Below are 26,858 nucleotides of genomic sequence, written 5' to 3'. Positions count from 1 at the left end.
CAAACATCGTCGATCAATGGGTTTCACCAAATTCGCCTTTGTAGTTACTCCACAGCCAACTTGCATTGTCTACCGGGCTTCGCTTCTCCACAACGATGCACATCTCTTCTTGTTACCTATATGCAATCACAGTCATCGTACGCAACATCGTGTTGAAAAAACGTGAATATGAATAAAAAAATATACATATATAAATATATATATATATAGTAATAAATATAAATATATCGTGTAATATATTTATATTTACGTACATATAAATAAATATATATGTATATCGATATAGGTATCATAAGAGTATATTAAAAAATTAAGTTTCATGCTTGCTGATAGGCTGGTAGCAGTTGGGTGTTGGTGGTGCTCGGACAGAGTGGTGGTGGTGGTAGTGGTGGTGTTTTGTCGTGCAATTATTTTACGATCGAATTATATTTCATTTCTTTTATTCTTATCGAAATTGCGATTGCACGATCAACTTTCTTAACGCACGGCATTTAACGAAATTGGTTCTTCAATTCCAATTTGTAACGTGCGAAAAAAGACGAGAGTTCATGAGACGATGATAGAAATGATCGTGGCACGTGATTCCTTGATCAAACCTTTGAAACGAGTATCTTTCCTAGACTAGTCACGTATCTTTCCTCGTCAAACTGGTCGAGTTTCACGAATTTCGAAATTCTCACGAAACTCCTTGCTCTTCGTTCAATTTCCAAAGCAAACTCGGCATTTTTGTTGTTACGTCGCTTGAGGAATTCCTAACTAGTGTTTAACTTCAGTTGTTGAGTCAACTCGCGAGTCCCCCGAGCGAATTCTGACGCGTTCGTTAACATTAGAACTACCAGAGACGACAAAATTACTGATTCGTAATTTTCCATTAGAATCTTATAGACTTACAGACTTATGGATTTTTGTCGAATTTTATAGATTTTTAAAATTTGATGAATCTTCGAAATTTTCTCTACTTTCTACACTTTTTAGAATCGTCAAATTTTATCATTTCTACAGATCCTATAGATTTATATAGATTTGAGTAATTTTTTGTAAAATATATGATTCAAGATTTTTATATTTTTATTGGAAAATATTTCTCTCCTCAAATTATATATTTTTACATGTCGCTGTCATTTTGATTCTTTTGATAAAAATTCTGTATAATATTTTAGTTGTCGACAGTTCTAGTGTCAAACGTTTTGATTTATACAGAATTCTCGGTTTCGTTTTGCGAAAAATGAAATTCCACAACGTAGATTCCGGATCGTCTCGAAATTCGCTCGACTTCCATCGCGTGCGTCAAATTTCCACCGACACAGATGTGTCGGTAGCCGGATCCGTAGGTCACGGTCGACGGGCATGGAAATCGAGCGAATTCGCGAACCAAGTTTCGCGGCCGGCCTCCTCCTTGCATAGAGAAACGCGAATCGCGAGCGGTGAAAGTGTTTCGCAAACGAACGCAGTTTGTGTGACGAGAACACGCGAACACACACGCGTTTATTCGTGAATTTCTCTTCCTACGCGTACCTACGTGGATCCCATTTGTCAACTCGTAATTGCGAAATAATTAAAAAAATAACGAAAATGGAAACGATTCTTCAATAATTCTTTATATTTTACGGCGAAGCAAGAATGGAAAAAATAAAAGTTTAGGAGAAAAGCTTAGATCTAAAGATTTTGTTTGAAGTCAACTGAAAATTAAGCAGTTCAAAATTAGATCGCATAACTGAAATCCAACTCAGGATGTTGTCGTCGTTTATAAATCATCAATATATCGAAAAAAGTACAATCTTTTAAGTTTGCCAAAAATAAATGATAGATACGTGGAACTTCACAATAACAATATTATAACGATTGAAATTTTGAAAATTGTAGCGAATGATTAAAATTGATTGGAAAATTTCTCTGTTACAAGACGATTAAAGCTATACTTTATTATATTTCTCTTCTGTAGTTTTCAATTAAAATTCTCATTAAAAAACAATTACGAAATGAAAGATTTAAACTATTACATAAAATGTACGTAACTTGTAAATTACATGACGCTGTAGAGATTGAAAATCGGTCTGATACAACGACAATAATCCAAATGACGCGTGAACGATGGTCGTCGAACTGAAACTCGTCAGGGAGCCATTTCCTCGCGGATTTTCCGGTTCCCTTCGAGTCTCCTTGTTCGGTGAAAACTTTTGTCTACGCTTTCTCTGCTGATTTATCGTCATCGATGGCGTCCCATTACTGATCGAGACTTTCTTCCTACAAAGATCCTATCTTGCGAACTCTACAGCATCGTTCTATCGATTGTCTACGTACGTTCAGGATCCGATTGCACGTTTCTAATCTCTAACGATGGTCTCTATAGCAATTAAATAACATGAAACGAACTATACTAGTATCTACATTTCGATTTTACACCCCGTTTACCGATTTTAAAGTCGCGAATATACAGTGATGTGGAAAAGTTCCTAGTCAGAAAGATTCTTCATTTTATGTTCCAAAAACGATATCTATAGGAATTTGAACTAATTTAGTAAAGAATTTAAATAATTTAGACTGCGCATTTTTATGCATTTATGGAATATTTAAAGGCTCAAAAATGCATAGAATATAGGTAAGATGCAAGAATATAAAAATACCTAAATTAGGGTAGATTGTTATAATAATTAGTAAGTGTATCAAATTTTTTCTTAGATTTGATTTCTTTATCTGTGTTTATATATATATAAAAATGTGAATTTGCATAAATGTGTGCAGTCTACTAATATTATACGACAATGTAATAGTATATATTCGTTTTATTGCTTTCTTTTGCTTGCTATTCCTTCATAGCCAGTATCAGTTAAAATTCTTTTAGATATCGCTTCTGGAATATGAAATGAAAAATTTATCCAACCAAAAACATTTGCATACGCTACTGTACCTGACTATACAACCTATACCGCTACACTGTATTTCGATGTGAGTAAAGTGATCGTGCATGCCAAGACATCTAAATATAATGTAAAAATACACTTTGACATATGTTCAGATGGTGTATATATAATTATATATTTATGCTCGTGTTCGAACGTTCTTATAATTATATATACATTGCATAGATATTATAGTAGTCGTGCGTTGAATATATAGTTAAGGATAAATCGAAAGTAGCATGTGCAAGACATCTAAGAAAAAACACGTACACACCTAACGCTATTTCGACTAAATTCGCTAACTCTAAGAGCAGAAAAAGGAAAATTGATCTTGGTAAAAAGAAACAGGGATAGAGAAAGAAGTAAGAGACAGACAGATAGTGAAATATATATGTAATGTAACATATAGTAAAAGAAAGACAGAGATCTAATTGGGAGAATTTCATGCCAAAAGGGATGATCATTTCCGATGGCTTGATATTAGACAATTAAATTAAGATAACTTTTAATTTTAAATGATTATCGAACATGATTTTATTTTATTTAACCATCACGTAAACCGATTAAAGATAAATATTTTCTTTTTCATTTTTTCGATTAAAAATTAAAGAATTCTATACTTTGAAATTATAAAAATTACCGATTTTGTAAAAACCAGAAATTTTCATTCTTTTTAATATATGCGTATCGGGGAATAACCGCACGTTTAAAGTTTGCATATTTTCTTCAGTTTATGAAACAAGCTTCGTGTAAAATATTACAAAAGTTTTGTTTCATCAGGGTGAACTTGTACTCAAGAAAGTAGGAAAGTTCTGCGACCATAATGCTATCGGACATTATCCTACTACATGTCAAAAAATTAAATTTTTGTTAAACAGGTTTACCGACTAGTTCGTAATATATTGTCTAATTATAGTCACTACGTTTTACAATCGTATCTATTAGTTACTTTACTAAACATCTCATGGACAGCACTTTGAATATTACGTTAGAATTTGTCACTATTTTGTCTATTGATCTAATGTTGGATTCGATGAAACGATACTACTGATGAATAAATTTTTTTGTTCATTTTCTGGAACAGTCCCGATCCCAAAATTTGGCTAAATCTTTACACGCGGTATACAATTATTTTTCAGTCTATTTATAAGTAATTACAATTGTCTTTAGTTCAAGAGAAACAAAAGAATGATAGGAATTCTTTGATTAATTAGACCTTCTTGGATGAATCGATTAGTTAATAAGATAAAATAAAATTCAAAAAATAAATAGAAGAAAAGTATCCATCGTGTTCTTCCTGCTTCTATATAGATACCATAAAATCGTTATTGGCGATCGATTATTTATCTCTTCGATTTACACGCAGTTCGAGCATACGAAGCCTCGAGTCGCAACCAGAAAACCGATGCGAAGATCTCGAAAAGTACCTTGAAGAGTTCATCCATCCCGACTCGCGTAAAAAATCGAAGAGCGTTAAAAGCCTGGAAATTTCAGCCTAGCGATGTACAAGACTCGCGGATGGAAATTTGCAAATTTGCATTACACCAGACGATTTTAACACTAGGGAGCTTTTAAAACACTCGAGATCAGATTAAGACAGTCAGGCCGTTTAAGTTTCAAGAAAACTCGTCGAGAATTCCACGGTCGTACGTCGCGACTCGAAACGTTTGACGCGACTCGAAACGCTTCGCGAATGACATGGGAGAACAAAAAAAGAAAAAAAAAAAAAAATTGAAATTTTAAAGTACAGTAAAACAAGAGAGGCTTTAAAAGTGAAATAAAAGAGAAAGAAAGGAAAGAGGAAAATCAAGAGAAAAATCGATAGACAGAAAGAGGAATGAAAGAGAAAAAAAGAAGTATCTGTGCGTGGTAGACTTTTGTGTGTTGGTGGTTCGTTTAAATTTAAACTTACGAGGGGCCTGGCGCCCCAGTACCAGGATTTGACACGTTGCGTTAGCCCACCGAGCAAGTGGGACCTCCAACCACCGAAACCTCCACCACCTCCACCCTCTGAGCTCCTTTCCTCCCTTCCTTCGTCCTCATCCTCCTCCATATCGCGATCCCTTTCCGTTCCGCCTCCGCGTCTCCCATTACCGATCATCTCGGCGTCGCTACCATCGCAACCACCGTCGCTCTCCTGCGTCGCGACGCCGGGAGAAAAACATCGAAAGCCACGTGTTAGCCCCGTCAGCCGATACAACGTTATATTATAGTGTTACAGTCACGTCAACGTGAGTTTATTTTTTCCATTGTCAAGCCTTTCTTCCTTTTGTTTCACTGTGTTTATTTCGTGTTTTGGAATTCCAGAGAGTTCTTTTTCGGGGAGGGGAGAGAGATAAACGGTAGCTGTTGGTTGTTTTATTATAGAGTTATGTAGATAAGGATTAGTAGTATTATTGATGTAATATATAGGGTGGATAAAGTTAATGGTGAGTTTGAGTTAAAGTTGTGGTTAAGATTTTCAGATACGAGCTGTAGGGATTTAGGGAATTATCCTTGTGACTACTACTTTATTTTAGTACATGGCTTAGCTACGTATTTTATTACATAGCTTATGAAATAACGATCTAGAATTACGTAGGTGGTACTATTATTTTACATGTAAGTTAGAATCTTCCGCAGCGTAGAAGAATTTTCCCATAAATCTTCACGAGGCGGATCATTTTTCTAGTATCAAACTACGCTCTATTTAACGAGTCAGCAGAGGTAAATAAAGCTATCGGATGAAAATCTAGAGAATGCTATAGTATAGCTGCGAGTGAGCAATATCCATTTTTAATTTCTCGTAAATTGAATACATTCAAGCATATAAAAAGAAATACACTAAAGATCTTCTATAAAACTCATCGATTTCGTACGAACACGTTCTTTCAGTGATCCGTGCACAATCTACAGCCATTAGGACCATCAAGAGGGATTCCGTTCTCAATTTTCGCAAGCAGTCAGTGACTGTTCAATCGTCTCGTTAAGTTCAATCCCGAGCAATGGTAACGTGCACGCAACTATTCTGCGATTCCGTTATCCGCTATTAATCCACGGCACGAAGGCGATCGATTTATATCGTAATCGCTCGCGCTGGTGTAAGATTTCACGGCGCGGCGAGAAAAATGGCCCCATGGTCCCTGGACGAGCGTGACGCGCGCGGTAATCATCATTATCGCGTCAGGATCGCGTAATCCGAACCGAGCCTTTCCCATCGTATACAACCGAGATAGAATGCGTACAACGAGAACGAAGGAAAATTCTCGTTCCGTGTAGGCCTCCGATAAACCTGAGATTACAGGGAAATCGACGCGATCACAGTCATAAGTGATTTCAAGGTTTCTCAGTCGGGACCGTAGATAACTTTTGATTGCACGGATCGCGCTTCCTCTTTCTTCTTCTTCTTTTTTTTATCCATCTTTCTTACTATCTTACGTAGTAAAAATGGTTTGTACGATGTTTAGCGATGGATAGAAGCTATGATGATCGTTTAAAGGAAACTTTCAATCTGAAGGTTTTTATTCTAAAATTCAGTAGAATGTTCCAGCTATAATCAGACAGGTACGATGATCATAGCTTCTCGAGGAATCGAAAAAGTTGCGATTTTAACTATGTTATTTTCTGGCGTTCTTCAGTTCATTTCCGATTCGTGAGCTTTCCTCGTTTCTCGCTGAAAATAGTTCCCCTAGAATTTTCTGTATTATGGGATACTTGGCCTTTCATTAAGATTAATAACGATTAATTTCTTGGTTTACGATACTCAATTAATTTTATTCCCTATGCTATAAAATATATTCATCTAATATATAATACAAGAATTTTTATCTATTTCGTTGTAATTTAATATCTAATTAGAATTTTATATATCAGTTCCTCATGTATTTGTAATATATTTTCAGCCAGCTGCTCGTACAACGTTTCACTTGATTCAATCCACCTCTAAAGAACTTTATCCGATACTAAATATAATTCCAAAGCATCATCTGTCTTTCATTCTCTAAGACCACATCCACAGAATCGTCATTTGATTCGTATTATCTCATCCCACGCAATCCATCAGGGCACAATATGTATTATTCTATAATAGGATCGACTGGCTGTGCCAATATATAACCACAAGCGTGCAAACAACGAAAGGAGCATCGCGTCGCGGTAGAATTCCGATTGTTCCTGAAACACTTCTCCCAGAGTAGCGTTCGATTGTTTGCAGCAATTAGAACAGGTGTCCGCAATTAGCGGCGTGGAGAAGTCTTTGGAGCGCGAAAGGGTCGCGAAACCGGCGTCGTATTTCGCGGAATATCTCCTTAGCGACCGTGGAAACGTGCAATTACCAACCGCTAATTAATCGTAATTAAGGGACGAAGATCGCCCTGGTGACCGTTTCCACGTATCATTATGTGGAACGTCGCGACCGATCGACTATCTAACCGAATATAACGGGATACTCTGAGAGTAATTCGTCCTCATGAGGTAATCGTGTTAAGTAATTCGTAGTATATTATCGTTGTGTAGATTGATGGAACAACCTTAATTACTATGGCTAACAGACGGAGTGACGGTAATAGAGAATGGAGAAATAAATAGATAGGTGGAATGTTGGAAGATCACTTTGTAGTAGTTATTATATATAATATTATATGTATTATATATATAATATTTAGCATTATTCTTCTGTATAATTAAATAATCGAAAATTGATTCCAGATATTCGTTACGGCTGTTAAGTTAAGAGAGTTTCGTTAAGTTGATATTAAGCGTGATTTTAGTACATTAATTGTGTGTATAGAGAAGATGAAAAATAAGGGTTGATTGTGAGAATAGAAATTTCGTACGAATAAAGTATTTACACCAACTGATTGATGATGAATTTCAAGTTATATTAAAGATGCGAATTGTTTTATATTTTGGCAAATAATATAGTTATCTAACTATGGATTGTATATTAACCTATTTAACTGTTTTTGATATAATATTTATTCACGTTGTTATTTATGTATAGATATAATTTTTTATTCACACTAACGAATAAAATCCCTAAATGAGAATAATGGATCAATTATTACGTTAAAATATTATAGAACTTTATAGATATTATATCTATCTTTTTCCACTTCATAAACCGTCACTTATCGATTACCATTAAAAATCAATGATACCTTCAATCAATTTAATTAAATGCAAAAGATCAAACGAGAACATTCTATACTTCGTAATATGTACTATTCCAAGTCACATGATATTACAGAGTAAAATTCAAACGTTCGTTCGCGAGTGATCGAGCACCGAAATTCGACTAGATACATGTCGTTAATTGACCCAGATCGTTATGGGCGTCACCGATTGCCGAGGAGCCGCTTTTCGGCCCGCTTCGTCTTCCTGGTATATAACGGAACGACTCGCCGAAAACTTTCTCCGACGCTGACCTATTATCGGCCTGCCATTATCATCGTTGTTTCGCGCAGTTGGTTAAGGTTAGTGGGTAACCGCGGTTTGTTGAATTACGAGCCGAGTGTCACGTCGAACGAGGCTCAGGTTTTTCAGACTGGAACGATATCTTCGTGGAAATCTTCTTATTGCGGATAATATCGCTTTGCTAAGACTGAGTTACACGCAGATCTCTTTTAATTTCTTGTGAGATTTTGAACCACTTAAACAGTGTTTATGTAGGTATCATTAAAACGGTATAAATGTTGCGATGTTTGGTATAGATATGAGGAATTCTTTTTTTTTTATAAGTAATACTGCATGTTATGCACCATTTATAATATCTGTGTAGCTACCGTATATGATTGATGCATAATTTATGAATATTTTATGAACCAACCGAATGATAATTTTTCACAGAAATTTTATTTGATTATTTAATTATTTACCATAGATAAGAGACAATGCGTGTGTTTGTGTGTGCGTACGCGTGTGCGTGTTGCAATGTTATTTGGTATGGATGTCGACCTCATCTAGAACGAGGTATCAATTCCACGATTTCACCAGATCACAGTGGATTTGCACGTAGGTGTCATTTGAAAACTGCTCTCGAAAGTCTTTGCGTAATGCCTCGACTCGATGAATTTAAAGTCAGAGATAATTCCGTAAGAATCCGATATCGAGAAGTGCAAATAAAATTCTTGTGAGGAGTTTCTCGATCGAGAAAGTCAAATAATTTTATCGTAAGAATATTTTCCTCAAGAAACGCGTGTCTCATTTCGTTGCAGAGACAATTATGTAAATGACGGTAGTTGCGCAACTATCACGCAATTCCGCGTATATGTCACGCAGATACGCAAAATATACAATTACTTACACGACTGTTATGCATTACAGAAGTTTAATTAATGTATTACATTTTTACTGCTAGGATTATTTATAGCTTACTTTGAAGTAAGTGAATTAACTTATACACGTTAAAGCGCTAAAAAATGCAATAATATCATTAAGAAAGTATAGAGTATGAGTTATTGTTTTATCAAGATACGAGAAATATATTAGAATGGATAAATTGGAAGCTTAAAATGGAATTGTTGCATTGAAGACTATCTTACCAATTTAACCAATATGGTGGTGTTATATTTATTTCATTGATTTATTTCTGCAACTTTGTATTAGTTCTCTATGTTAACATTGGCATTCGATAGAAAAGTTCAATTCACCACAAGTAACTAATCGTTTAAACTCGTATTTCCACCGTTCCACCCCACCGAATCTATTAAACTTCTCCACTCGATTAAACTCGAAACGCACCGGGCAAAGTATAATTAATCCACAAAGAGTATACCGATTTCGCAATTAAATCGACTCGTCCTGTACCTTGCTTGACCAGAGATTAAAGTAGTCTCTCCTCGGATGATGTGTAACACCTGCGGGATTCGACTCAAAATCAATAAAATTGACAAAAATTTTACTACCGTGCATAATTACATTCTTCATTTATGTATATTCAAAAGTATTGCAGAATATTCGTCGATAACTACAGTTTTTATAAAAATAGAATATTACAAAATTTCATTCCAAGTTTAGCGTTATACTGAAGTACTAAACAATCAGAAAGACGCATAGAGAAATTAAAAAGAAAACTTCAAGTAAATGAAAATGTAACCTATTTTGTGATAAAGAAACGGAATAGAATCTGCAGAACATATGTAAATTCTGCTCGGCTAATAATGCACATAAGTATCTCGAGTAAAATCCCTTGCCTCGAAGCTTCTATCGTTCGTTTTTCAAGTGGCCGCTGACCCACGCGAGTAGTGGCTCGTTATTAATCGCGGTTCTGCATATACAGTGAGTCATCAGAGAGGCCGCGTACAAAAGTAACCACGATAGGAGGATGATCCGTGGATCGAACCGGTTCGGAGATAAGGAAGATAACCAAGAGAAGACTCGTCACACGAGAAATTGATCAAGAAACGAGCCCGTTCCAATTTTCATCGCGGCCACGGAAACGGGCTCGGACTTTGCCGTTGCTTTTTCTCGTCTCTTCTTTTGAGCCACGATCACTGACAATTGCGATTCGACCGAAGTAATAAATTCCTCGGCATTTAAGTCATAAACGCCACACCGAGGATCATCCTTTTCTCATACTTGTGGAAAAACTCTATGGAGCTCGATTTATTTCTTCGATTCTATTACGACGACGATTCGTTTGGATCTGTTCGAAGGGAATTTGAGATGGATTATGTATGTTGCTGTACAAGCTACGTAGTGTTAGATTGTTCAAAAAGTGTCTTTCTTTTACAGACGTGTCTTTTACAACGATGCATTCTTGTACAAACATGAAACCTAATCTGTCGAACGTTGTGATCTTTATTTTGATAGAACAAAATGGATCATTGGTAATTTGATACGAAGAATCTTGTGTATTCATTATTTCCTTATAAAACGAAAGAAACTTTTCGGACGACCTAATGTATAATGATATACATAGATGCGTCTTTCCCAATTTACATTTTCTATGGAAATTGAATAAACGATTAAAGAGATAACAAGGAAATGGAATCTGAATAAACATTTATTTATTATTCAACAAACATTTAGCAATTTATTTATTATGGAATAAACATTTATTGGGCAACAAATCTTTTTCAAACTTTTCCTCCCTTTCTCCAACGAAATTTCAAGGTAAATTTCCACCTGAACGAGCAGCTCTAAATGAGAAGCTAGCGAGAGAGAAAGACAGCAAGAGTAGCAATTAACGGAATATCCGATTAAGATCCAGTCGTGAAGTTTCCCAGGAAGGTCGGTTCTTCTTTCGTCGAAAAGAAGTACCGTTCGGTTGGCCCGTCAATTCTGAGTAATCCTAATTGACCGGTCGGGATGATTTGCACAGAGGAAAGTCACTTGGAAGATTTGCTAGTTGGCAGGATAAGGTGTAAATAAAAAATGGCGGTTTCTCTAACAGAGGATGACCGATTCTACGTTCAACGTAATTCTCTTGTTTGACATATTCGACTGCTCATTAACATTCGAGACGACGACGCTTCTGTGAAAATGTAGACTTGCCTGAGTAAAGTAAATGACGTTCCATGGGAGAACTGTGTCGAATTGTCTCTATACGTTCTAGGTACACGATAGAATTTATAAATAGAAAGTTCAGAGAAACAAAAGGCAGAGAAAGAAAGTCTGACGTCCGGTGACTCTTTACATAAACCAGAATCCATCCCTCGGTCAAGAAAGCCACTAGCTGTACAATTGTAACACCTGTAACAATTGTCGGACCTCAATAATCCTAAGGAACTGTCTTAAAACTTAATAATTAAGATCCTTAATTGTTATAAAAGATATTCAAGTCGAGAAGTTCCTTATGGTTATTGTTCAATCAGGTAAAAAATGGGAAGGTCGGGGTTTTTTTCATGTTCAACGGTCATTTCCACCCGTAAACGACCGGTGGTTGGGCGACCAACCCTCAGCAATAATTTTCCCCTGCGACAGCATCGTTATCGAACTTCACTGGTTTATCAGCCTTAGATCAGTCAACATTTCTTAACTGGTTTTTCATCCGTTGACCGGTCAATGTCTTGACTGGTTCTTCGTTCATTGATCAGTCATCAGTTGTAACTTACTATTTACACGTCTCTGAGAATACGTCTATACCCACGACGCGCAGCTATTTATATCTACAAAGTTGTTGGAATAAAGTATATATTATAACCTGTTACTTCAGTGTTATAATCAGTCAACCACCTCTATTATCCTAATCGAAATAGGAGATCGACCAATCCGTTTACCTAATCGTAACGAGAATTTACTCTCGTTGACGCGATCTACCGCGAAAACGTCTCTCCGCGAACGGTCGAACAGAAAGAGCTTATATATTTTATGATAAAAATTCGGAGAAAGGAATATTGGAATCCCTGAGACTCGAAATTTCATAGAATAATACGTGAAGTGGTTCTACTAGGATAAGAACGTATGTAGTAGAACTCTGATATTGCAATATTGTAAAGAACTTTTCCTCCTGCAAAAAACAGTATTATTATAATTATCTACGAACTCATTTTTGGGATTGTTGTCGTTTTGCTTGGCCGAATTCATAGAAAGGTTTATCGCTGAAGGATGGAGAAACGGCTTAGAATTTCTTTCCATAGTGTTTGTTTGCTAATTGAGGAGAGGATTCGCGGTAGAGACCGTTTCGCTTGGCCCTGTCCTAATTAGCGAATTTTTATTGCGAGAAAAGCCGTTCTAATGGCTCTCTACGGATTTTGAGTGGCAATTAAGGAGCCTTCTACAGAAGACTAATTTGGTGAATCGTTAGAATAGGCAGGACGATTTGAAACTCATGTTTATTCGCGGTATCCTGTACTCTAATTAACGATTCTAATTTTCGATCCTTCGAAACCGTTTTGCCAGAGATCCGGTCAACTGTATTTCATGATATAACATGATTAGTTGCCTGATTCCTTACTATCGCGATCATCGATACTCTTCTTCAGATAAAAGAATGACTCTATCTTTCTTTGGCATTTTTTGCTGATTATCGTGACAAACGTGAAACCAAGTCTGTGAAATATCGCGGTGTTTATCTCAACATAACAAAATGGATCGTGTGTAATTCGATAAAATAATATAAAATAAAAAATGCTGTGCGTCTATTATTTCCTCATAAAACGAAAGAAACTTTTCGGACAACCTAATACATATAATGCATTTAATGGAAGAACCAAATCTTCGATAGACTCCCTTTCCTCTAGCATTGCCTGTAAAAATTTGGATTTGCATAAACATCAGTAGGTTACTAATTATTTATCATAGGAACATATAATAACATTTACGCCAATCGTGACAATTGTATTAAACGATGTTCACAAATACAATGTATATAACACATGCTAATTAAGAAATCTTAGAATCTTCAGAAACATTTAGAAACTTAAAGGAACCAAAAACTAAACATATAACATAAAACCACGAAAATTATAATTTCCTTGTCATCACGCAGCCGTTTTGAAACGAAATGCGCGATGAACGTGCCGTGTGGCAGTTAGCCACCTCATCATCCCCTTTGTTTGCCGCCGCTCCTGTGTTATCATCATCCTCGTGCTTCTTCCGACGAGATCGACGCTTCCACTCATCGTCATACACGTAACCCGTATTCGAAGCCTGGCCAGACAACCTGGCAACGTTGTAAAACCCATTCTTCCACCTTCCCCTCTCTCACCTGTTACCTGTCCAACGTCCCCACCGTACGAACACCTATGATTGTCTCTGTTTAACCAGTACGAAAAATCTGTTCCTCCTCGTTCGTCGTTGCCCGCGGACAATCAGGTAAACGTAAACCCAGGCCTGGTGTACCGTCACTTCACGCTCGGTTCTTGAATCAGTCGAGGCAACGCCGTCGAGACGCGTGCTGCTTCCACCTTTCTTCGATCGATCGATCGCCGATCGCGAGTAGGTACGACGTAGTTTCGATTCGTGACGATTTCGAGCGAGTTTGGAAGTTTAAAGACGACGGGATCTTTGGGATTTGGTTCGTGACATAGGAAGTGCGGCTTTGCTGAGCTTGAGAAATCGGCTCAGGGATTCTGAGGTGAGTTTCTTCACAGTTTTGGAAGTTTCGATTCGTAGAATGTAATAGATAATAGTCTCTCGGTTTAAGTTTCTAGTAATCAGTTGGTTATTCAAGTGATTGTTAGTTATTGACTATTAGAACATTATATCTGATACAAGATATTTACAAGTTATGTGTGATCATCTTAAAGACGTCTGCGATCTTAAAGACGTCTAAAGGAAACTAAACTTGGGTCAGTCTAGGAGTCTAAGCTTCTTACAAAATATAATCTGTTTTTGTCGAGTCGTAAAAATAATTTGAACCATGTGCGTGACATGGTCTTATAAAGCAAGAGGGTCATTTTAATGTGTGTCCAACAATTGTTGAAATGGTTTGAATTGGTTTAAAAATCTTCAGGAATAAAAGTAAATCTGTGTAAAAGTTGAAAAGTTCCCTAATATACAAATATTTATTAACATCCGAACATTCTAACATAAGAATGTTCAACCTCTTATCTTCACACCTTTCATACAATTTTCTGAACCTTTTCTTCTTCGAGGAAACTTTCCCGGAAATAAAAAATATCTTAATCGGAAATATCGCGTGAGAAATATATCTAATCAATAAAACGAAGCTTTACTCCAAACGCAAGTGATGTGTGTACAAAAAAGGAAGAAAATCTGTTTAAGCCTCGTAATCGACGAGATAACGTATAGGTACGATCGTTATCATCGGTCTGGTTCTTGTGAATCGACGACCAATCGATTACATAACGCGTACACGCGTCGATGACCATCGAGAATTTCGAACGATGGTTAATTAGCGTGGCTAATACATCTTTCGCAGCGATCATGGTAAATCGAATCTTTTCATACGAGAAACGCTATCCGGTTGTGTGTTCGCTTTTGCGCAGCAAGAATCGCTCGGCTACTTTCGACGCGATTTTTCCTCCCGCTCTGACGGTTTTAATTGGTGAACACCGGAGTGGAAAAAGATTTCTTCGATTTCTCGAACGAGGATGTGGAAACTGGGCAAACTGTCCGTTTCTAAACCAGAAAAATGATGGTCGATGAATGGATCTTTACGTACTTATGGGACATTCGAATATATAAAAGCGTATATAGTATACGATACATACGATAATATACGATATATATATTATATACTATAATTATACATATAATATACAATGTACATTGTATGTTAACGTATACAAATTATCCACAGAGAAGCACAATTATAATATGAAGATTACAGGATAAAAGTATAATAAGTACGCTTCCGGTAATTTTTTCACTTTAACTAAAAACAGGGAAACAAGAAATGCAAAGTGCTGTTAGGTCCGAAGATATATATACTTTAATGCTGTTTTGATCTTATCTGCAAATCATTCTCTATCTAAACTATCGTTAAATAAATAATCAGATAAAAACTGTTGAAGATCAAGTAGAATGATTATCCACTGCAAAAATGCATCGATTATCTTATCTGAAACTTTTTCTCTATCTAAACGGGCGCCAGCAGCGTTCTCGTTGGTTTTTCCAAGCCTATCGATGACTTCTTTCTACTGCCAAAAAAACGCACGCGATCTGGGTTTGCGGCGCTTCGATTAAGAAACCATGGTCTGCCTGATGAAATCTCGACGCAGCCATGGAGAAATCATTAAGCCGCTCGCAATCGTTCCAGGTGCGTGCATTATGCGCGTGCAGGTGCACGTGCAACGACTGGTTTGTCTATTACTTTTATTTCCATTTCTTTTATTTAAACGTTAGTCTGTTATCATAACACCGAATGCAAATGTTTGATTATCAGTCCAAGGTGCTGGCCAAATCAAAATGGGTTAAATTCTTAATGGAGCGTTGTAGCTCTATCAATATATAATAATAATATATCTATACGTATCGTATACATACTATACTATACATAAGTATGCGGTCATTTTGAACGAGATATACCAATTATACTAATTAATGATGAATTATTAGTTGGAAATAACACTTCATCTTTTTATGGAATCGCCAAACTACAATACTAAATTACTTCGTAAAAAATAGATGATAATATAGTTTACTACTATGTACATACATTTATTATTTAAATATCATTTTAGAAGAACCTTCTTGATCCAGCTCGTAGTCCAATTTAAAAATCTGAGAAGAAAGAGTTTGTCCAAAATGTTAAGAAGCAACAGTTAAGAATTTGAGGCAAATATATCTTTTTTATGTACTTTTTATTTCTTTATTATTTCTCAAATAATGGCATCTACGTTACATTTCAATCTCTTTCATTTTATTAATATCCAAGCAAGGTTTTAAAACATTACACGTGTAAGAACATACATTACTATCATACTTGCGATAAATTTTATCGATGCTGCAACTAATGGATTACACGATATATTGGAAAGCTGAGAGAAAAATCCGAAATAATCGTTGCAACAATGCAGCGATAGCGTGCATGGGTCAGATATCTGGATAGACGATCGAAGATTTGTACGAAATGGATTGATAATTTCAATTTAATTGCACGCATCATCGAAAAATACGGATCTACCAGTATCACACCGATCCGGTCTCCCAATCTTTTTCTACGGTTTCGTTCGTTCGGTGTCGCTCAAGGTAACGCGAGCGCGAAAAAACGGCGGGAGAAACGCGGGACAACAAAAACCGGCGGCTCTCGAGTGCGGATCGTTGCGAAATCGACGAGGTCGCGATTGCACTTGCTCGCTAGAACAATAACGAAACACGCAGAAGTTGGAGAACGGAGATCGCGATAACGTACATCGTATCTGTCGCCGTCTTTAACGCGATTAAAACGAGTTTCCGGTCGCGCTCTGCAGTTTCTGCATATTTCTCCGTGGGTTGATGTTGGAAAATGGACAAGCAGAGAAGAAAAAGATATTCGAAGTAACGTTGGAATTCTCGGTATTCGTTACTTTCAACACGTTTTCACACTCTTCTTTAGTGTACACAACGATTTCTATTACTTTGTACAGTTGCGCGTTTAAAAGGTTGTCGCAAGAGTGGAGTTTCTAATACTTGACGTATCTTAATTAAGCGACGGGTTTTTAGGTTTATTGTCCTTGCAATTGCTACAGGTATACTAACAGGTATACTATTCTTTTAACGAGAGTAATGTCTATAAGTGTATAAATATTATTGATAATTTTGATGCTTTAGATAATTTCAGTACTTTATTATTTGTTATTTTTAGTGACATCTGGACATGTACCTATTTATTTTTATAAAGTTTCCAATATTTAACGTGTTTTAACTTGAAAATTACAAAGTCAGAAAGAGATTCATCAAGATGACAAGTCGCAGATTTATTGCTTTTGTTAATACTAGTAAAAATATGTATATGTATTGTTTAGCAAGATTAATTGACTTCTATTAAGATAGACGCCTGATTATCTTTGTTTATTTTCATCAGGTCTTTGCTGAAAGAACGAAAATAATTAAAATTGTCGGTAGATTTAGTATTAAGTCGACTGCCTGTTTCTTTCTGCGGTTCTTCATTTCTAGGATTGATTCATTCGAGGCTGAATATGTAATTGGCTATGCTGTCTCGTCGTAAGTTAATGATTAAGAAATGACATCGAAGTTCGTTAGATCGTAGATCGACGAGTTCGAAAGCGACAAGAAAGTCCGCAAATGTGTTCGAGAAACTTTTACTTTCAGCGTCGATGTTTTATTATTGTGCAACCGTCGCAATGTGCATGATAGAGGATACAAAAAGTGGTGTGTATAGAAAGTGTTTGTAATGATTTATAACCGGTGGTTGTACCAGTTAAAACAATCATTCCGCGTGTCAAATATCGATGAAGGAACTCATCCTTGTCTCATCCTGATATTTCAAACAATTTTTTCTTTTCGCCATAACCATATATTGGACATTGTTGAATAAGTTAAAAAATATAAATACCCAAGACAATGTTTTGAATCTTAACTTTAAAAAATTTTTTAAGTAGGTTACCAATGAGATTTCGTTAAAAAATTCTGCAAAACTGGAATATTCTTAAATTGCGATATTCGATTATCGAAAAGTTGCAGGAGACCTCGGTAACGTCTCTGGCCGGTTCAGCAAGGTTGCCCCGTCGACAACATCTAACTGTTTATTCTATACGGTATCCGAGCAGCCAGTGTGGGAATTCATATTTTTAACCGGTTTGATCGTTTCCTATCGTCCCTCGAAATGTTCCTTTCACCGTTTAACGAAACTGCCACCGTGAAATTCGAGCCGAATCCAGGGTCGAATTGCGTGCACCGTAAGTACCATTCGACGTTTCGTCCCGTGGTTTTGAAGTCGAAGGAGAACAAATTAACCGTGAATATTTATTAACTCGTTGCATTGCCATTCAGTCGTACTTGAAGTACTGAATAAATCGATGGTATAATTAAGTTTAAGAAATGTAAAAACAAAATTAAAGAGGAAGACTTCTTCCAGTTTTATGGTCCATTTTGTTGCGTGCCAAATTCGGGGTCGTTGAATTGCGTGCACTGCTATGCATATAGTGTTTCCGTTCTTTGATTCCCAAGTCGTAGTAGTTTTATTACCATTAATTTACAGAGTAGTATGAACTGGAATTGAGGCAAACGGCCAAAGTAGTATCATAAATTGTACATCTTTAATGCTACTATATTATAATTATTAAAATTTATAGGGTAAATGATGCACGGAAAACGTAGCATTAACATCTAGACCCGGAATGGCAAGAACTGTTGCCAATAAAAGAATAATTATTCTCTAAATTCTTTATCCTGAATTCTTCGCTACTTTATCACGCATAAACAGTTTTAAATATCGAACGAATCGAGCTCATTTAAAGATATAAAAACGAAATTAAAATTCTCCTCATTTTATTATGTGTCTTGTCGAATTCGTTTTTCAGTTTTACGAGGCGGCACTTTAAACTTCTTTTACTGTTTACAAAAAGCACAAATGATTTCGCAAGATTCACTGATATCTCACAAAATCACTAAGCTATATAAATACGGACGTTTAAAGCCGAATAATGCTGCAACGTTATATAGCGGTCTCGACGTTACGACATTTGTCGTTTCACCCCTCGAGGATCCACTTTTACGATCGTGCGCCGATTCCGCGAGAATATTACATTAGAATTGTCATTTCCGCGACAGGATCTAGAAATCCCGAGCTTCCCGTGGCCCAAAACCACGATAATATCGACGTATAATTCGCGTTCCATCGCTCCGACCGCTGATCCTTGAGAGATCCGGGATAAACAAGATCGTAAAACTCGCGTGGATCGGTTCGTTCCACGAACACGAATGCGACCCGCTCCTTCTTCCGAGCTTTAATCTCGGGGAATAGTTAATTACGTGCGACCCTCTTTTTAAGGTTCATCTCTTCACCAAATTAAATTTCATCCACGGAAGTGTGCGAAAAGAGGAGAAATATAAAAGACCGATATTTCTCGCGAAATTGTTTAATTTCTTGCGATGACTATATAATTGGTTGTTTGCTAATTTGCTACTATTCTTTGTGAAGAGAAAATTGGATTAAAATGTATTCTATAAAAATCCTGTAGCTTCCTTTGATATTCCTTTCGATCTGTCTGTTCTTAAAAACACGACACTTTAAAAAAAAATATATTCGACCGTGAAATTGAGATTCTTGGATAGATAGGAAAATTCTGATCAACATAATAAAAGTTAGGGACATAAGGTCAAGAATGTATGTGGATCATTATGAAAGAATTGACGAAGTTAGTTAATAACGAATGAATGGCGTAGGATACTTGGTTTTCTGTGTCTGATTACGATTCAGATCATGCAGGTGGAGTGTCCAGCCGGCGTGGCCCAGTGACATTCTTCTTTTCTTTGTCACGTAGCTTGCATGACCCATTGCCCTCGACTGGCAATGACCACGATGTTCTCGTTTGCTTTTTATCGCGTTGGACTGTGATGCTACTGCGGCAGAAAATGTCACGAGTCATTTTCACGCGGTTCTCAGGAAATCACCGTACAAATTTGACGTCGAAACGAATCAGGTTATTTAGCAGCACGACATTTTCATTAGCGTCACGAAGTCTTTGAAAATTCTGTTCGGTAAATATCAACACTTTAATGACTGGCAACATCAATTAGCTTGGTACTTTCACTAAAGAAATTCCATCCTTAATGGATAATCTTTTTTGGAGCACGGTGTTAATACACTAGCGTACATTTCCCTCGTTTGAGATAAAAATCACATGACACAGATGTTAAATGTTCCAAGACTTTCTCCTCGCTAAAATCTGACTAAGTACCCAAATTAGACACGTGATGTTAATAAACTATTTATAGATTTCTCTAAATGCATTCACATCCTTTACATTCTAATCAAAATAAAGAAGAACAACCGAAAGGAGTAAATAAACTTTCACGATATACCAAATGCTATGACGATTAAGGAATTGAAATGGAAAATGATTAAGTGTGATGAGCAAAGAATGAAAAGGGAGCACGTGTCTATTAATCGTAATACTTATCATTGTGGTTTTGATAATTTCCTAATGATTTTTTAATTTACTTAATACATTAAGGACCAACGCTGCGTTAACGCAATGTTTAATTTGCAAACTTCTATCGATCAATTTACATTATCGAATTCTGCTTTTTAAATTCGTATCTAAGAAATGAAATCCGAAGAATTCGCTCGACATTATTTTTGTCGTTATCCTAGATTCTTCAATTTTACGAAATTAATAAAAATTCAAATATTTGTAAGATTATAACAAATTTACCTATTACCTGATCTTTAACTTTTCATAAGTGTCCTAATACTCGAATAACTAACGAACAAGGACCTAAATCGTTCACCAATTGCAACTTAATCACCAAAAACTGACTGCATTTGTTTCAGAAAATCTAAAAAAGCCACAGGAGCTAGGAAAAAGAGATCATGGAATCCTGGTTGAGCGACGTGCAGCGCGTACGAATTCCACGGCCGAAATTCGGTAGCGGGAACTCGGTGAGACGGTCGAATTCCACGGTACAGCACGTGCGACCGGAAGTGCTCTCGCGGCAGACCCAGGACGTGGCTAAGGCCACAGAAGAGTTACGACAGGCTCTCCAGGACAAGCTCTGACTGGCCGATCATCGATAAGGAACCAGCAAAAATTGATCGAGCAAAACACATTCGAGTTCGAGAGTCACCGTTGTATAAGATTCTGTACCAGACCGTCGCTTTGTCGCCTGTCCACTTTCTTCCGCCATAACCAGAGGACGAATCGTTGTTTCGTGTTATTTCGTGACATGTTCCGTTCCAGACTCGCGGCAAAGCCATTCTTGCGAAAAGGACAATAGAACTCGACGCTCGAGGATGAATGTTGCCGGACTTCCGGATTTCGCCGAGTGATGATGATGAACTGTGCTCGAGGAAAGTCGCGAATGGGGGAAACGGAGCGTTTGGTACGTCTGTGAAGGTGGATGCTGAATATTGTTGAAGCGTGAATGTGGATGACAGTGTAATAGAACGGTGGTTGATCGGATTTTTCAGTGAGTTTAATAGAAATATTCGTAAGCTTGGAAATAATTTTCAGAGCGAACGCTCATGCAAATTCGTGTTTTCACAAGCAGATAGAAGGGCCGACATAAAGAATTCAAACTTGAATAGGAGCATTGAATGAAACTACTCATTCATATTGTTAGGAGACAATAATGTTCGAATAACTAGCGTTCTATTGCGTGTAGTCTATCGTTTGAAACGTGTGTGAATACGAGTCAGTATTAGGAATCATATTTGTTCTCTGTGAAACTACATTCGGCGAGGCTATGTACAGTTTGCCAGTAGTCGCTTTCTGTTACGATTTCCATATCAAAACCATGCTTCCTTCGAACCTTTTGTAATTTATGCACGCGACGTTTGTTTCTTCTTTCAATGTTAAAACGAGACTGAAAGATAAAAACCTGTTGAAACCGTAAAGTACGTGTCGATTATTTCATTCTGTTGCGCCATTTCCCCCTTAAAAAGACTAGAATTTAATTCAACTAAGGAATCGAATAAAAACTAAATTAAAAAGTACATTAATTAAACTATAATTGTCAATACATACTGCTGGTAAATAAACGATAAGGATGAAGAAAACATGAAAAATGAAAATAGCTACATCGGCGATAAAGTATTAAAAGAAGTATTTAAATGACACATTTACGACTTCGTTGCGTCGTAAAGGTAAAAAAGAGATTCTTTTCTCGATCTCGGGCTCCTCTTCAAGGATATCAAGCAGCTCGTTTGCGCTCGGTCGACGATCTCCCGTCCCAAGGCCAGCAAAAGTCCATCAACGTTAACCGCCGCGAAATAGAGACATTTCGCGGCTGGATCGGGCCATGCTATCTGTACACCATGATCGATCGGGCCTGGATAATTAATTCAGACCTGGAACACCTCCTTCGACTGGCTACGCGATCTCGTCGAGCGGATATACGGGCCATGGCGAACATCGATCGACCTGGCGTGATCAACGTCCATAAATCGAACTTGTTTCCAGATGGACCCGTGAGAAGATACCCTCGATCGCGTTGGATCACCTGTCCAGCATGGTAACCAGACTCCATGAACGTATGATTTTGTATTGACCACGCGAAAAATGAGATAAGATCGAGAGAGTAATAGGACGATGTTAATGGATTTCAGTTTGCTTTAGACTTTTTCTTTTAAGCAAATTGCAGTTGGTAAACGGTCAGTATATGTGTAATTAAGGTATTGTGAAGAGACGATTGTAAAATTAAATTGGTCAGGCTATTTTACTGATTAGAGTAGTATAGTGAGCAATCACAGTTAGGGTATTAAAGTAGCAAGGAATTGTTCAGTATACGGTACGTATACGATCAAGGTATTTTCAAGGAAATAACTATAAAAATGAAGTAAGTTAAGATATCGGTTATGGGTTAAGGTATTAAAGTAGTAAGCGATCATGGTTAAGATATTAAAATACTAAGCCATTGGAGTAAAACATAAAGTAATAAACTAGTAGTTAGTACATATATAATCTCGATATCGTATTGAAAGGACTATAAAAGTAATATAATAAGCAATCGTGAGATCAAGCTATTATAAGGTAATATAATATAATCATGGCATTGTGGTGAAATGATTAAAAGTAAGAAAAAGATAAGGAAGGCCTTAGAATATCGAGCCATGTTGGTAGGTTTAAGAAGATTAGCATCTTTATGCTTTCGCGTGAAGATAAAAATTGTGTTGTTAAGAGCATTCCAAGATGAATGGATAGATTGGTAGGCGTCGATGTTCTGCTTAGTCGAAAGCAAATAGTAAGTTCGATTTAATTTACCTAGTACCTGAGGCAGTTTATGAGCCTGCTAGACCGGTCGATACGTGAGACGACTCTTCCACTCCAGGGATTTATCGTTTCGTCTCGCGAAATGTCAAATTGGCAGAGAGCAAAAAGCCAGAATAGCAAGATGACGTTGCCGAAAAACATCATATAACTTTCGAAAGGATCGTAATGTAAATTGTTATTATGTTATCCGATGAGACAAACCATCGAGTCATTGTGCATTTCATTTTTAATTTTCAACGTTCCTTTAACAATCGATCATTAATAAGTTGATTGATTGTGATAAATCAATGATATATTTTATGTTAAGGTTGGTGTAAATTATCTATTGCTGTTTATTTGTAAAGAAACAATTTTCTTTATTATAGACGTTTTTAAGCGATGTGAGCGATGTAGACGGTATATAGGACGAGAGTAGAGCTAAACGCTTCTAATCGAGGTACGCGGGTTGTGTTTCGATGCAGCCGCGACTTGGTGACTAATTAGGGTGGCTCGTTACACGTAGCAGTTCCTTAATTGGTCGATTCTTGCACGACGACAATCGAGTTAACGGTTTCTTGTTCATATAAATGCCATAGTTCATTGACTTCTGCGTTCAATCGACGCCATACGATCGGTAATGAAATTTAGTTCGACGAAGGAATTCGCAGCGTCAATTGAAAATATTAAATTTGTAACTTCATGTCTAGACGCGATCGATACAATTATTGTAAGGGCTGAGTTTATAATTTACGCGATTAATTTGATTAATTTGAAGCTAAATATCCGAGTAACAAATTTTTATTTTCATTTATTATTTCGTGTAAAATATAAATATAAAGAGTCAAAAGATTAAAAAGTAAAGTGGATCTTTCTTATTTTAAGAAATATCTACCATTTTATGTAGAGAAAACCGAGTGAAAAATTTAAAAAGTATGAAACATATCTAATCAGAACATTGCTCTGGAATTCCCTGAGATATATTTGTGTATGTATATCATCGAGTTACATCTGTTTCGGACTTCTCTATTGTTTTTATTAAAACCGTCGATCATTAGCTTTGAATACTCGCGCGAGAAATTTCACCGCTGTCTCAATTATCCATTTGTTCTGCTCTCATGCGCATCGCATGTGCATCCTGTACCCTCCTTTTCTTGACATTATCACAGGCAAAATACTGTCAGCCATTAGCGCAAGACAATTCCGCCATAATACCACAAGGCAATTCATAACCCTGCAAGTCTACTCTCGCTATTTGGACGAATTCTGTATGGTTACTGAATAGTAATAACATTGTTAATACGCCTGACATACACGTACGTATTCTACCAACGAAATTACTAAACGTAGAAACATATTAATTCCGAGGGAAATATTTCTTATCTTAGAGAACAAAAGATCAGAATGAGCGCGATGAAATTTCATTCATACTCGACACTCATAATACATATTCAGACGTTTCTTGGTATTTTCTGATATAATAATTTCCAGAGGAAAACTCACGTTAATTGGAATGTTCCTCAATCAGTCTTTACAATTTATTAATGTATCTGTGTTAAACCATCAGTATCTGTTGTGTTTCCCAAGTATCCGTTTTGCGCTCTTATATTATTTAATGTATTAATTATTATTTAATGTATCGTACCCGGAAGAGTTTCTACAATTCACCTTACACCATCATTTGATGTTTATTACATCCTCTATATTCCTTCCAATTATTAAAACTAGTTAATTACTGTCTTCTACTCGCGTTGCATAACTGAACAACTTCCAAACGATCTTCGTATCGTGTACAGCTCGTCTACCATCATTTTGTACGTTAATCGGATAAACGAACATTAGATATCAAGATTTAACCAGGAAAGCATCGTATCGCGTAAATACTTCTCGCTCACGAATATTGTGTACGAGTACATTAAACGATTCTTTATACGCTATACCGTTTCCAGGTAATTGCTGTTCTCCCGCGAGAAAACAGCCTCGACAAAGTTTAATCCCAACAGGAAATGAGTACGAACGTGAACGAGTAATTCGCGAAGAAACAAGGGTGTAACCGTCACAGAGATGGTCCCGCGGGATTAAGGTAAACTATCGACTCACCAAATTATCCGGATGAAGATGATGATGACCGTAATCCCTAGGGTTGCCTCGTGATCCACCAGGCGAGCTGTGCCTTCGTCCACGTCCGTTCTCCAGCTCGTCCTCGTAGTCCTGCAAAAGAAACCGACAAACATCCCTTTTATCGGGTTCATCGACAGCGATCGGGAACATTCTCTGGAATGGACAAACGCTCCGTCTAAGAGGGTCGAGCACCGACGATATTGCTTTTTCTCGAACAATTTTCTGTACCTGGTTGTCGCACTCGTCGTCGTTGGAGAGGGCGAGATCGGAGGTCGTCACTTGGTGCTGCTGCGTCCTTCTACAGCCCACTCTGTAATGGCCAAAATTGCGATTTGAGACCACCCACCTTGTCGAGACATTCACTGTCTCTCAATCAATTTTCCCTTTCTAGATCTACGGATCGCGCAATTGCATTCTGTTTCCTCCATTACTTGAAGCATCTACTTTATTTTACTTTATATAAATATTATCTTTTCTTTAACCTTGTTTCTTACATGAAATTCTCCTTTCTCATTGATTTTGATCTTTTTCTTAAAAGTTTTTCTTTTAGTTTATAGTGGTCATCCATCGGCCACGTGTCAATTGAATATATGAAACGATTCGTCGGTTATTTTACCAAAGTAATCCGATTTATCGAATGTGAGAGTAGGTAGTAAAGACAAATACAATCTGAATTTAAGTTTACACGATATTGTACTTATTCTTCGGTTAAAATTCGTGGTTATCGTTCTAGCAAGACAAAGTCTACGTTCGTGACGACTGATAATTCTGCGATTTATAATCGTACAGACGACTCGAAACTTCTGGATATCGTGCCACGAGACCGTTTCGATCGGAACGAAAATAGAACTTTCTATTCTCATCCGGTGAAGTTAGACAGAAGAATGGAGCACATATGAGCGACGACAGCAATGCGGTTTATTTATATGTGTGTTATCGATTATTTAATGAGTATCGCACAGTTGTCGACCACCAACGAACCCTCCCGTGGATATCGCATGCCAAATCTATTTCCGTTTGCTGGCTCGTCCTTCGTCGAAATTTCAACAGCTCCAGGTGCTACCGATCGATCGATATTACGCTAATGGTTAATCAGGATGGTATTAAACATCAAAGATCGATTTTTAGAATTTTTTATGAATTATACAATCGTCTACAAATATTTAGATACCACCTAATCATCACGAGAGTACAATGACAGCGATAAAAAAGCAAACAATTGAGGATGGATGAGAATTGTTTCTGCGGACATCGGAGCTAAGCTGGTTTCGAGCGTGCTCAATGATAGAATTTTAGAACTTTTTAAATGTTTGCTTCCAGCTACGTTCTAAACATTTATATAGATTGTATGAAGTCATTTAATGTCATGCAGTCAAGTATATTTCTTGCTTTAAATTAAATTTAGCAGATCACTTGGCTCCAGCCATGGCAGGAAGTAAAGAGTTAATATAATAATGCCGTAAATTTGATCGAATTACACAAAGCGTCTGTATACTTCTAAAGAATTGATTTTTCAAACTATTCTGATAATATTCGAGATAGATAGATACGTATTTGATTAAAAAACTTTCATAAATATCATCTGTAGAAAATTGGT

General features: G+C 36.8%; 1 protein-coding gene across 10 annotated transcripts in view; it reads right to left on the bottom strand.

Annotated features, from left to right (window-relative positions):
- Positions 1–26,858, bottom strand: part of LOC126917942 (whirlin) — a 111,372-nt gene that overhangs the window by 10,281 nt on the left and 74,233 nt on the right. For 4 of the 10 annotated variants that reach the window (XM_050725402.1, XM_050725404.1, XM_050725405.1 and 1 more), the window contains 3 exons: positions 25,490–25,571; positions 25,241–25,414; positions 4,813–5,037 (listed from right to left, as the gene is read on the bottom strand). In XM_050725402.1, the coding sequence (XP_050581359.1) occupies positions 4,813–5,037; positions 25,241–25,414; positions 25,490–25,571 (481 nt within the window). The remainder of the gene's footprint in view (positions 1–4,812; positions 5,038–25,240; positions 25,415–25,489; positions 25,572–26,858) is intronic. The other 6 variants (XM_050725406.1, XM_050725408.1, XM_050725409.1 and 3 more) reach the window with 5 other exon arrangements.

Source organism: Bombus affinis, chromosome 6, assembly GCF_024516045.1.
Source record: "Bombus affinis isolate iyBomAffi1 chromosome 6, iyBomAffi1.2, whole genome shotgun sequence".
Classification (NCBI taxonomy): domain Eukaryota; kingdom Metazoa; phylum Arthropoda; class Insecta; order Hymenoptera; family Apidae; genus Bombus; species Bombus affinis.
The sequence above is the reverse complement of the archived record's forward strand: the minus strand, read 5'-3'. Positions and strand labels throughout refer to the sequence as shown.